Source organism: Amphibalanus amphitrite, unplaced genomic scaffold (assembly GCF_019059575.1).
Source record: "Amphibalanus amphitrite isolate SeventyFive unplaced genomic scaffold, NRLGWU_Aamphi_draft 001093F_arrow, whole genome shotgun sequence".
Classification (NCBI taxonomy): Eukaryota; Metazoa; Arthropoda; class Thecostraca; order Balanomorpha; family Balanidae; genus Amphibalanus; species Amphibalanus amphitrite.
Genome location: NW_024882587.1, coordinates 199,294 through 213,251, shown reverse-complemented (window position 1 = coordinate 213,251; position 13,958 = coordinate 199,294). Strand labels below are relative to the sequence as shown.

At 49.7% G+C, this 13,958-nt stretch overlaps 1 protein-coding gene across 1 annotated transcript; it reads right to left on the bottom strand.

The window, feature by feature from the left end:
• Positions 1-7,159: 7,159 nt before the first annotated feature.
• On the bottom strand, positions 7,160-13,906 carry LOC122370044 (juvenile hormone esterase-like). The gene is made up of 3 exons (XM_043345297.1): positions 13,602-13,906; positions 13,206-13,365; positions 7,160-8,817 (listed from the first exon to the last, which is right to left on the bottom strand). Exons 1-3 carry the CDS (start codon positions 13,872-13,874, stop codon positions 7,247-7,249), a joined length of 2,004 nt encoding a protein of 667 aa, XP_043201232.1. The 5' UTR covers positions 13,875-13,906; the 3' UTR covers positions 7,160-7,246.
• Between the last annotated feature and the right edge of the window lie 52 nt (positions 13,907-13,958).

Below are 13,958 nucleotides of genomic sequence, written 5' to 3'. Positions count from 1 at the left end.
GGTGAATAACTTCGCAAAAAACGGCCGCAGAGCGCCGATTTTGGCAGCATCGTGTTCGTCTCGCTCAGGCGCGTCGAATGGTATACTTTTTGTCCGGGTCAGGTCAACTTGGGGTGTTGACCTCAGGTCAAGGTCAGGTCAGCACCCCCAGGTCACGAAGCTGGTCGAAAGAGATCATGTCGCATATCATTCGATTCGGCAGGTCTTCCTGAGTCCATTGGTGGCTTTCCCGACTCGCTAGCTCAATTTGATCAAGAGTTATTGACGAAAAACTAATATGACCTTGATGACGTCATAAATGACGTCACGCAAGGTCAACATTGCAAAAGTGACGCATCTAACCTTGAAAGGAGTGCATCAAATCACGATTCTGTGTGCTTGAGATAGTTGGAGATCGTTCCCGGCGCCAGAATAGCAGTTTTCATTTTTCCCCATTGACTTATAATGGTGAGGTCACGAAAATGACCTGACCTCATATGACCTTTAGGAAAAATCCGAGATATACAAGTTGTGGGACTCATAATGGATACTAGATCCTGCAAGTTTCATTTCCCTGTGACATCTCCTCTGGCAGTGAGGGCGTTGCGAAGTTGCGACATCTAAAGACCGTGCAGAGGTTCACTTATGACGTCATAGGTCAGTGACCTGACCTGACCCAAAAATGCGGTTGGTGTCAAAAGATGCGGCTTGGATCAAAGGTCAGGTATGCCAAGTTTCAGCTCTCTATCGCCAGCGTGTTCGGAGCTATCGCGAAAAAACCCTATGGGGGGGGCGGCACCCGCCCCCCCCCCCCTCGGCCGGCGAGGGTTAAGGCACTCAGGGTAAGCGGTAGCATGGTCGCCTTTCAAGTGGCGACCGTTCCTCCATGATTAGGCAATGCCTGGAGAGGGTCCGTTTTAATTCGGTCCGCCGTTCAATTCCCCCTGCGGTTGGGTGCAGGGTGGCAAATAGCGTTTAGCAGTCACGACGTCCATGGTTTCTAAATATTCCACTGGTACTGATGCAATAGGAAGCCGCTGGACCGATAGTGCTGCAGTTTTATGTGGAACATGTAGAGATGGAGCAGACCCATTCGGCTTCTTTCCAAGAACTGTTTGGACTTCGTCCTCGAAACTGTCTTGATATCAGAGTCCGGAAAAGTTCTCAGTTTCGTGAGAAGCGTTGCAGATGATTGATTCTGACACTTTAGTATGCGGTTCGGGAATGTGTTTAAAATGACACACCTATAGCAGTGGTCACAAAGCGCGTGTTTGACGACTGAATGCGGTGTTGCCGTTGCACGCGCGTCATCCCGTGTCGTCCCGTCACACGGACTCGCTCGTCCCCGTCCCCGTCATCTTCCTGAAATAGCTAGCCACTGCAGCCTCGCGAACATACACAAATGACAGCGCGAATTGCCAGTAACAGTGCATGTGCTCTGATTTTCCTTCAATGCGCCCACAGGAGCACATCTTTACCGCATGAGCTCAGCATGACTCACTGAAGGCCTCTGCTGCCGGGTTCGGTAGCACGCAATACGGTACAATACCTGTCATTTCTGGTGGACGGTCATAATTTCCTTGATGAAGATGTTAAATATGACTTATAACTGAGTACCTTTTTGATTTGATCATATACAAATGCATTATTTTAGCACTAACGCATGATGGCAGCAAGCGTTTTCAGACTTTTTTAACTTTCGAAATATTTTTAAGGTCGATTTATAGTTCATTCAACGCGTGTCGACGAGAAGAGCATAATGCTGGAAAAATAAATGTCTTTACTCTCTTGAGTCAAAAGTTATTAAAAAAAACATTTTTCGTAAAAATGAATATTTTTAGAATTTTTGCCCTCTGGAGACTAAACCGTTGACTTGAGATCAAATCTGAGAACAATAGTTAGAAGAGTCTTTAAAAGAGATACCGAATGCGCTTTTCCGAGGCGCTGTAGCTCTATTGGTTTCCGAATTATGCGTCGGGTGTTTCGAAAATTGCTGAAATATAAAAAAGTTTGACCTTTGATGCCCTCTGGTGACCTGGCCTTTGACCTGACCTAATAAATGGATGAAGTATTTGTGTCATTACTTTTGACACTCTTTCGAATGCCGCTTACCGCGTGTCACTACGTGGCCTACGAGCTGAGTTAGACGGGGGGCGTTAACCCTCCCCCCCCCCCCCCCCAGCACGACACGGAAAAGTCAAATCACTAGCACAGCGCGGGTTAAAAAAGCCAAAAGGGACTCATTGGCTACGATTTAAAAGCCTCCCGATCAATTAAGAACGTTTCGTTTGCTTCTGTCAGCTCATTTTTTTTCGGAACATGCGAAAGGGCGCATTTACCAATTGCGCCAGGGGGGATAACGCAATCAGAATCCAATCGCGCCCTATGCTTCAACATGTCAAAGGAAATGAGATGGAATGCATACACCTCGGTAGTCTATGTCATTTGGGCTTGACATTAACCCGCGCACCGACGGGGGTCTGCGCCAGCTTCGCACCGAGACGGGGGGGGGGCGAATGACCGCCCCCCCCCCCTGAGATCTCGAGAACGAAGCAAGATAGCGACAAGCGGTAAACGGCATCGGATACGCACGGCCAAGATCTACAATTTTTACTAAGGTCATTTTCAGGTCAGGTCAAAGATGACGTCACAGGGGTCGAAAAAGTCAAAATGGCGGCGCTGGATATGGAGAGAGTTTTTCTCTAATAACTTTCGAATTAGTCAAGATAGGAACAAACTAAGGGCACCATCGTGATCCTCTCGTCAATCCGCATCGAATGATATATATGTTGACCTCGAAAGGTCAAGGTCAAAGGTTGACCTGAGGTCACGTGACCTCGAGGTCATCATGTATATCATTCGATGCGTCTTGACGAGCTGAACACAATGAGACCATCCAGGCGTCTGTATCTTGTTCCTGTACGGAGTTATTGGCCAAAAACCTTTGGTGACCTTTGATGACGTCACATGACCTCACAGCTGCCCAACAGCAAAACAGACCTCAAGGTAGTGAAGGTTGATCGTATATGAAGTCATGTATGGTATATGGGGCCATTCCGACCCGTTTTAGTGGTAAAAACAGGGAGTTGATTTTTCCCCCATTGACTTATAATGGGGAGGTCGCGAAATTGACCTGACCTTAGGTCACCGATATCAAAATTCCGAGATGAACAAATTGTAGCTACTAATGACCTAATAATATCCTGCGACTTTCAAAGGCCTCCGACATCTACTGTAGCTCTGGCACGGTGACAAAGTTGCAAAAAAGTGACTTGAGGTTGGGTCATTCAAAGTGACCTGGTGACCTGACCTTAAAAGGTAGGAGGTTCAAACTTGCACACCATGTGTAAAATTGATGAGGTTATAGTCATATCAAATTTCGCGGCGCTACGCGCCGCGGTTTTCCCGCTATTCGCGAAAAACCTCAGGGGGGCGGATATCCGCCCCCCCCCCGTCGGTGCGAGGGTTAATACTGTTAATCAGGCTGGATGCCTATATACCTACTAATATAAATCGCGATGTTTTGCGCATGTAAATAACTTTCCGTGGGTCCGTATGCTTGTGTAAGTGCAACAAAAACGTTTAATGCAACCGACCAGCTATTTATATGAACGTATGCGCCCATACGGCTATATTTTCCAATGGATCTTTCGAATTTCACACATTGTTACCGATTCGACAGCTTTTTGACACCGCTTTTTACTTTGTATCATAGCTGTCACCTCTCATGCCTGAGTCCATTTTGAAAATACCATATTTTGTCATTTACACCACAAGTTTATGGCCCAAATGGCAGCTGGATTATAACTTTGACCAGAGAAATAATTTGCAGACTGACGATAGCGCGTTGCTCCCCTGCCTGACATAAAACTTCTTCTTTATTGCAATAAGTTAATGATAACTTCTGTTGTGATACAATACCTACACCATTAGTCTATTTGCGCCCCCGTGGCGCCATTGCTACGGGCGCTATTAAAATTGAGGTACATACCTTTTTCATAAAAGCGTAGAAGTTCTCATAAAGATGCTCAGAATGTTTTTTATTTAAGTAAAATACAACGGAAAACGGACTTATCTATCAAAATAATTTTCTGAAAATTTATCTAAAAATGTTACATATATCGCACATTTTTGCCAATGGTTCAAAATGCTGCAAAAAAAACTTAGAAAATGGCGTAGGCAATATCTTTTGTGGCGTAACCGTAACGAGCACTGCTGATTGGTTCCGCGATTGAAAAGCTTGGGCCATAAAAGGAACCAACCATTGGCGAAAATAATGTTTTCGAAAACAAAATGTTAACATGCCATTGAATTCGTGGGAATGTTGGAGGGCGCAAATGGAAAGGAGGGCGCAATGCACCCACTTTCCCCTTACGTCCATGTATCAACCATTCGCAAACTACGCATCTTTCCAAAGTTTGATTGAGAGGTAGGTAGGCACTTTCTATGGAACTTGGAGCGCCCGTATCCACATCGAGGATCGCCCCCACCACCAAGTGCATCCCCATCTCAAAAGCAAAAGTTACACCGCCGCATAAGTGCCTAGTCGGTCAGCCTTTCTAAACGACCACGGAACAGAACAGCGAGCGCGCTGCCTGGTGGTAGTCAGGTCGAAGCTATAGGTTCTGTCGTCTGCCGTCAGACGGCGCGCCTGCCGACGCGATCGGGCACTTGCCAGGCCACAAACTGATTCATCTCAGCCCGAGTAATATCTAAAAGCTGCTCTAGATTTATCGTCCAAATATGCTATATCTGATTCATACAGCTTGCTAAAAGACAGTACTATCAAAAACGGTAGCTGAGTACCTACAACAGCTTCATTTACGAGCCGGGAAAATAAAGTTTTTAGTTAGGTATGCACCTTCCACCTAAAAACATTGTAAGCGCATGATACAGTCCATTGCTTCCTATAGACTCTCACCCGGCCCATCGCTTTTTTCACATTGGTGTAACGTAATGAAAGAACACCTCCTCGCCGTTTCTTTATGTACATAAAGAGTACTAGTTAGTTAGTAAAGGTAGTTAAGCTTGAGCTTCGCAAAGAAATGAGTGTGTGCGCCGTTGCGAATCGCAACAACTTGTAGACACATGCCTACCAAATTTGAAGGTCTTAGGCTAACCGGAGACCTCTGAGTTCAGGTGAACTTCCCTGAGGTGGGAGTTTGGTTTTCGGAGAAGGAACCCTCGCCGGCCGACGGGGCGGGGGGCGGGTGCCGCCCCCCATAGGTTTTTTTTCGCGATAGCTCCGGACACGCTGGTGATGGAGAGCTGAAACTTGGCATACCTGACCTTTGATTCAAGCCGAATCTTTTGACACCAACTGCGTTTTCGGGTCAGGTCAGGTCACTGACCTATAACGTCATGAGTGAACCTATGCACGGTCTTCAGATGTCGCAACTTCGCAACGCCCTCACTGCCAGAGTAGGTAGCTTTCACAGGGAAATGAAACTTGCAGGATCTAATATCCATTACTAGTCTCACAACTTGTATGTCTCGGAAATTTCCTGAAGGTCATATGAGGTCAGGTCATTTTCGTGACCTCACCATTATAAGGCAACGGGGAAAAATGAAAACTGCTATTCTTGCGCCGGAAACTATCTCCAACTATCTCAAGCACACAGAATCGTGATTTGGTGCACTCCTTGCAAGGTTAGATGCGTCACTTTTGCAATGTTGACCTTGCGTGACGTCATTTATGACGTCATTAGGGTCATATTAGTTTTTCGTCAATAACTCCCGATCCAATTGAGCTAGCGAGTCGGGAAAGCCACTAATGGACTCAGGAAGACCTGTCAAATCGAATGATATGCGACGTGACCTACTTCGATCGATTTCGTGACCTGGGGGTGCTGACCTGACCGTGACCTGAGGTCAACACCCAAAGTTGACCTCACCCAAACAAAAAGTATATCATTCGACGCGCTTGATCGAGGCAAACACGATGCTGCCAAAATCGCCGGCTCTGCGACCGTTTTTGCGAAGTTGACCACCAAAACCAAAAACTGAGCCGTACCTTGGGGCACTTGACCTGATCTCAAAGGTCACCGGTTGACCTATGACCTTAAAATCGGGTATCAATCTCTGCGTCTCGTAACGGCGCACACGCTCGTTTTTTCCGCGACGCGCTAGCTCCTCCAGGGGCGAAACGGCGAGGGGGGTCGTAACCCGCTCCCCCCCCCTCGGCCGGCGCGTATGTAGAGAACCAATAGGTCCGGCGAGGGTTAACCCATTTTTATTTGCAAAATGCAATCTTAAATGCTGACCTCAGGTCAAGATCAGGTGAGGTCACCTCATGTCAGGGTGCGCGCAGTGCTCAGGTCACGAAGCTGGTCGAGAGAGATAATGTTGCATATCATTCGATTCGGCAGGGATGTAGTGGGTCACCAGTTTTAGTTTTAATCAGGAGTTATTGACGAATGACTTTGTCGTAGGCTGATGTGCAGAACGAACGGTCTGTGTAAATCTATCCGTGAGCCGTACGACGGCCGACAGAGCCTCAGTTGGTTGTGGCCGATGCGACCTAGTCAGGTCCGTTCGTGTGAATCTCCGTGTTCTTCCCTCGCGTCAGAGTAGCCGCTCTTCTCCAAATGCCCGAGCCGCTTTCTATGTGTATTTGTCTTGCAGCGAACAGCAGAGTCGAAAACGAATTGACAATGTCGCCGAAAGCCGCGGTCATATGCTGGCCGTCCCTAGTACTACCAATATGCTCGCAAATCTTGATTATTTGTGCTTGAGATAGTCTTAGCTCATTTCTGGTGCCAAAATTAGTTTCCATACCTGTATTTACGATCGTGGGCGATCCACACATTGCGTGGCGATTACTGCCCCCCCCCCCCTCCCCCCTGGTTATGGTGATGCCTCGTGACCAGCCTAAGCTCAGGTGACCTTTATGAAAAAATCCTAGCTACACAACTTGTGGGTAGTTACTCGAAAACTTACTACGCCCTGTAACTTTCATTTTCCTGCAAACCATTCCCTGACACTGCATGAGGGCGCTGCAATGTTGCGACCTATTAAGACATTGCAGAAAGCAGATATTTACTTACGGCGGCATAGGTCAATCACCTGAGTTTACAAGAAAGTGCAGTCAGTGCCACAACTTCAATCAGAGATCAGGCCTGCCAACATTCGGCCATTTATCGCTAATCCTTTCCGAAAAACTGAGAGAGAACCGTCAGGGTGAGCACAATGCCCCCCTCGGCGGAGGAGGGGAAACGTGTATTTTACGATCTCCGCTTCAGTCATGCACACAGTCCGCGCTAGCCATCTACAGCTCATCCCTCTGCTGCTGCTCCATAGGTCCGCGCCAGTTCTCCTTGATGTCGAGTGTGTTCCAGAAGTCGACTCGCTCGCTGAACACGGCTCGGCCCACGCTGGGCTCGCTGCTAAGCCACATGTGCTGCTGCTGCTCAGCAGAGTACGTTGGCCAGCTCGGCATCGGGACCACGTCCGAGCTGGGGTAGCCGTCCCGCGCGAAACTGGTCCAAACCGAGACCATGAAGCGAACCATCGTGTGGCGCACCGAGCCGAGCTCCACTGGTGCGCTTCCGGACCCGCGGAACAGGTAGGCGAGGTCATCCGCGTGTGACACGCCCAGGTCGGGCAGCTGATCCGGAGCCATGTCGAGAGTGATGCCGAGCATATCCAGAAGACTCTGGCGTCCCGGCCCGCGGTGATTCAGGATGTATTTGTAGACGGGAGTGTGGGAGGACGCCAGCTCGATCTCGCTCGATATGCAGCTGGTGAAAGTGCGATCGCTTACTATATCTACCACCCGGTTGATGTTCTCCTTGGTCACAAGTTCTTCACCGAGGTAGAAACGGTAGATCTTCTCGGCGATCGTCGCTGGGTCATCAGTCACATCCCGCAAGTCCATAAGGGCTCTGCCCCAGACATTCCAATCCTGAGTGGCAAACGTGTCCGGCATCCTAGCGAGGATCATGGCGGTGTTTCCAGCACCCTCATTCTCCGTCATACCGTTCATCCAGGGTACCCGGTTGAAGCGTCCGCTCTGCAGGGCCAGGTACGGGTCCTCGGGCAGAAAAGGAATCTCGGCCTCGGTGTCCACGCGAGGTTTGTACGGGATGGCCAGAAGCATGAGAACCTTGGTACCGTCGAGTTGCGCAACCGTTTCCATTATCTCCTCGGTCGACTTTTGTCTCAGACAGTCGACGATGGCCTCTGAGCTGTCGGACGGACAGCCGAGCAGCTCAGCGTGCTGCCTGGCCAGCCGGCCCTGCGGCGCGCCGTTGGCCGCGAAGTTGCAAGACGCCGCACCGGACTGACTTATGGCCCGGGCGAACAGGCCCTGCGCCAGCGGGCTCAGTACCAGCAGACCAATACTGGCTCCGCCGGCTGACTCGCCGAAGATGGTCACCCTGTCCGGGTCGCCGCCGAACGCGGCGATGTTGTCCTGCACCCAGCGCAGTGCCAACACCTGGTCGTGGAGGCCGTAGTTGCCCGGCGCCTCCCCGTCTCCGGTGGTGAAGAAGCCGAACGTCCCGAGACGGTAGTTGAGGGTGACCAGCACCACCTGCTGGTCGAGCAGGAACTCCGGGCCCGTCATCGGCGCCGCGTTGCCGTCGCCCACCATGAATCCTCCGCCGTGGACCCAGACCATGACCGGCAGACGGACGTCCTCACGCTCGGAGGGCAGTCGCGGCGTGTATACGTTCAGGAAGAGACAATCCTCGTCGCCGGTCGGCTGGAGGGTTAACACGTCCGTTTGTGGACACCGGTTCCCGTGCTCGCTGGCGTTCCGCACCCCTGGCCAGCCCTCGTGGGGCTCCGGGAGACGGAACCGTAGGGCTCCTACCGGCGGCTGCGCGTACGGAATGCCTGCAGGTGAGAAAACAATTATAAGGTTGCGTTCAACATCTGTTCTTGGTCGAATGTGGCTATTTATTAGGTAAATCTTGACGGAGCTCGATTAGCAGGGTTTTGCTTATCATTTGGCAGTTAATGGTCTATTTTACTACAGGAATTCGTTGTGATTAGGCTTATCATGTTCATTGCCTGTTCGTAACGAATTCAAGGAGTTAAATGGTCCTCTGATTGCATTATAATGAATGATGATTAGCCGCAACTTTTTGGTATAAAGTCATATTAGTCAGGAAGTGGTAGATAGTCGTGGGCGGTGTTCCCCAAAGGGCGGTGTTCCCCCAATCCTGTGCGGTATAGGTAGCAACATGGGCGCCGCCACCGGGGGGGACGGGGGGGACGCGTCCCCCCCACTCTCAGATTGGAAGGGGGACGTCCCCCCCAAACTCATCACGGAGCGAGCGAAGCGAGCGTAGTCTTTCGTAGGTTAACGGAAATTTCTGAGTATGCCGTGGTCACGCTTTTGCTAGGCTTATATCTCAGCAACCACTTGACCGATTTACATGCGGTAATTTTTGTATAGGGTAGCACTAGATTCATTCCTTCTAACGAGCATCGGACTATTCCCGATGCATTTGAGTGACCCCATATGCACGTGCCACGTGAAAAACGAAGAGGTGTCAGTTTTGTAACAATTTCAATATCTCGGCAACTACTGGGCCGATTGCGCTGAAAGTTGGCATGTAGGTAGGAGGTATATCCACTAGGCAATGCATATCCGTGTGCCACAGTTGGGGTGCTGCTGCACGTGCGCACATGCAGGGGTCGATTCCAGATCTCGAGAACGGCTGAACCGATTGTGCTGAAATCTAATACATGGTTAGGGACCGGTTGGTAGGGTGCCGTGCAAAAGTCAGTTGGGACCCATTTTGCACGTGCGCACTTGCAGGGTACCGCTTCCAGATCTCGAGAACGGCTAGGCCTATTGCGCTCAAATTTGGCACATCGTTAGGGACCGGTTAGAAGGGTGCAGTGCACAAGGTAGTTGGAGGTATCCCCTCGCAATTTTGCAAGTGCAAGGCCCACCCCACCCTCTCGCTCGCTCCGTTGGTCGCCCCAAAAGGCGTTTTACTGGTTGTTATTCTACTCGAAATTTGATTAGGCCCTTCGGTCCAATGAGACCATTTCAGAGCCGCAAGTATGAAAGAATTAGTGGGAGACATTGGTCGGGGCAGCCACACCAGTGAGCCACTTGGGATGAACCCGTCCAATTGTCCAATTGAACAGGCAGCCCAGCCCACTGCAGGCACTCACTGCACCCGGCAAAGGACTATAGCTCCAGTGCACTGGAGCTATAGCTCTATAGCTCCATACAACTATAGCTCCACGTGGAGCCATTCCCGCATGGGATAGAGTTGCCCGTCCAGCCCGGAGCAGGGGGTTGCGGCGTGGAGGAGAAGGATTTGACTGTCCTGAGGATGGAAGAGATGGAACGGCCGGTGCCGAATCTGAGAGGGTCTAGGATTGTTTGTTTTGTTGGGTTAGGCCCTTTCGGTCTGACGAGACCATTTCAGGGCCGGAAGGATGATAGGAATTAGGGAGAGACATTGGTCTGGGTAGACGCCCTAGAGAGTCGCCGGGGCTGAGCCCGTCCGAAAGGACAGGCCGACCAGCCCCCCAAGCACTCTCTGCACCCGGCTACGGGGTGCGCTCCCTCGGGAGCAGCGGTGCCGCTCCAAGGGAGCAGCCCGCATGAGATAAAGGTGCCTGTCCAGCCCGGAGTGGGGGTTGCGGCGTGGAGAAGAAGGATTTATGTATCCTGAGGATGGAAGCGATGGAACGGAGGTGGGTCCAGGAGGTTTAGATACTCAGTATATGGGGCGTGGGCCTACATGCATTGGTCTGACCCCTGCCACCTCGGCCAACAAAATCTCCAGCTCTTATCCGACCTGTCATCGCGGAACTGCCGATTTTTGATATCGTGATCGACGTGTGTCGTATAACACGACTGGCCGAACACGGGCCTAATATATTTCGTCTAACCAGCCAAGAGCATGACTTTACACCAATCCGACCTCGAAGTCAAAATCCGAACATTTTCGAAGACTTCAACTCCGACTCTGGCCAAAACTGGCCAAAACAGTCAACTCCGACTGATTCCGGCTCCGACCCCACACTTCTGCAGTCACGCTACACTAAATTTCCAGCTTCTAAGAAATAAGCTATACGGTTGACAGGACCACAAAACTTTGAGGCGACTTGACTACTTGACTTGGTTTTCCTGACCTAAGGTTTTCTGGTATCGAGCTTGTTACACGGGCTGCAAAATTCGTATTTTGGAGCAGTTTTGCCTAATGTTTTTTTTTTGCCAATTTTCGCGGCGCTTCGCGCCGATTCGTGCACCAACCAAAAAGAGAGATTTGTGACCATGCAACGCCCCCTCCCCCACGCGGGTATGCAATATGCATTACCTATGCAATATGCATTATCGATCATATTAGTGGCATATATCAGCAATAATACCGTGATAGAACACGAGGCTTTGCCGTGACAAACTGAATCGGACATCAGATGTGTATACTGTATATAGGTAGGTACTCGGTGGGAATGCGGTCTATAGCCATTACTTTAAGGAAATACCTAACCTAAACTACTTTCCTCAAACCAGTTGTTTTGCCACAGTTTTATGAGTTTTTAAACTTAAAATGGTCAGGAAATAATGAATATTTGCAAAAGGATTTTATATTTATTTTTACATCACTATTTTCCATCTTTCGTACAGGCTACTTAGTACTTACCTATATTGCAGCGGAAGCTGATTACGCGTTGACCAAGCATAGTACGTAGTTCACAGTTAAACCAGCTGAATGCTGATTGGCTAGCATTTTTCCGTAAGGGAATGGATTCCTCGGTAAGAGAATGACAAAGTACGTCGTCCACTCCAGAAGTTTTGAGACTGGCCTCGTAAAATCCATATGAACAGTGCTAGACACTTGTTGTTCTCACAAGTCCTTACTACAGTTGTTATGAACGTACTTGCTTAATTTTGTTTTTCTACGTTGCAAAAGACGGCAACGGTGTCACCCTGAACATGGCAAGTCGCACGCGGCTTGTCACAGTGACCGGTGTAGAGCACAGTCAGGTTGTTCATGTGAAGACAACTTGGAGGGTCGCTGTGCAATAAAATTTTAAGATTAGCTTGACAAAAATGCCCGAGAAACATAGCGAATTGACTCTCAAGTGACTTGAGACGAAAGCTGGATGTATTTTACCATCATGAGACCAAGAGACAGAAGGTCCAATGAAAACATACTGACTCCTTCAGACCCAATAAAGACAGACAGCGCAGGTCCACTGGGAATATCAAATTAATCCCTTACTTAGAACAAAAAGGCAAAAACTTCATAACCTGGGTCCCCTACACGGCCAGATGGTCAACAAGGAATGATTCGTGAAGGTTCTGAGGGAGTTGAGAAAGAGATTTCGCCGCAAGAGGTCGGAACTCTTCAACTGTGGCCAGGGGCTCCTGCACCAGAACAGCGCACACACCCACAAGTCCAACATGGAGACGAACTATCTGACACAGATGTGCGTCAACACCGTCCGTAACCCTTTCCACAGTCCTGAGCTGGCCCCTGTAGTTTCTGGATGTTCCCCAGACTGACAGGGAAGCTCAGGGGCCGTCTTTCGGAGGATGTGGAGGAGATGAGTGAGGCTGTGACAGAGGCCCTGGGCACCTTCACTTTGAAGGCCTATCAGCAGACTTCCAGGCAGTGACAGGGGCGCTAAAGCAGGTGCATTGGACTCGGGAGGTTCCACTTCGAGAGTCATAGAAGTTTCATGCTTCTCTGAAACAGACAACTGTCTCTACTGAAAAAGTCTCAAAACTTCTGGAGTGCACCACGTATAATCTATGGGAATGACTTCAGTCTTCAAACCTAAAATCGATACCGATATATTTCGCTAGGGTGATCGTTGGGCCATAAAAGCTCCTGATTTGTTCTCGTCTCAGCTCAAGCTACAAAATTGTTACTTCAGTTCAAAACCCTATGCTAAAAGTGGCATATTTGCTTTTAACGTTGAATGCATCCGACCGAAAAAGCCACGGTAAGAATGTCTACTTTTGGGTTTTCAGCCGGTCAGTCCGTCCCCCCCAGTCAAAAATCCGTGGCGGCGCCCCTGGGTAGCAACGAGGAGCAATCCGGTTCAACAAGAAAAATAGTGTATGATTAGTTGGCAGTCATGAAGCAAATATATAAATAAGCAGATACGTTTCGAATGCTTGAAAATTTCGTTACTTCAACGCCGTATTCTCCATACAGTCAACGTAAAATGAAATGCGCAATAAACCCAACAGGAATATAGATTCATCTTCTCAAAGGTGGCATTGCGATGAAGTGTCTAACCTTTAAATGAGAAAAACTCATTCCCGATGAGTGACGTGAGTGTGGTACCGCGAACAAAGCCGGCTTTGGTCGCCACCACGGGCTCCTGTTCGGCTGACGCGGAGCCGGCGAGCAGGATCGCTGCCGTCAGCACCGTCCTCAACAGACCACCAGCCTTCATCTGAGGAACAAATAAAATAAACGATAAAGCATGACAGAGACAGATCTCGGGTACGTTACAAGCGTCTTCCCATCGTGGAATATTTGCTATGGTGCCTACGCTCTCTATCATATGAGAAAAGAAGCTTATCGTCGGTACTATGAAGATCTTATCACGCGTGCAAGGTTTGATGGTTCCCCGCCCCATAGTGATAGCTAAGTATGTAGAGCTCCTGCGGAGTCCGTTGAACCACCCACCTTTTGTCTGCAGGTGTCCTCCGGCTCGCCTACCGTCCGTCCTGCCGGTGTCCTGTGACCTGTTCCCCGTCCGTCTGCTGGTGTCCTCTGATCAGTCCACCGCCCCCTTATCGCCACTATCAGGCTCTCAACCGCCGACTGAGCGCGCCCGCACTGGCCCTGCCAACACTTGTGGGACACTGCGGGCGCCGCGCCGGTGGCCTTGGCGCTCAGTGAGCCCAGAGTCAATAGCCTAAGTGACCGCCTGTTACCGTGAGTCGGCTTGAACGTCATTTGACAAAGTGCTTCATCAGAGCAGAAGGGATACGAGTGCTCAAATCTCTTGCAATGTCTGAACAGAGAAAGATCAGCCATCCG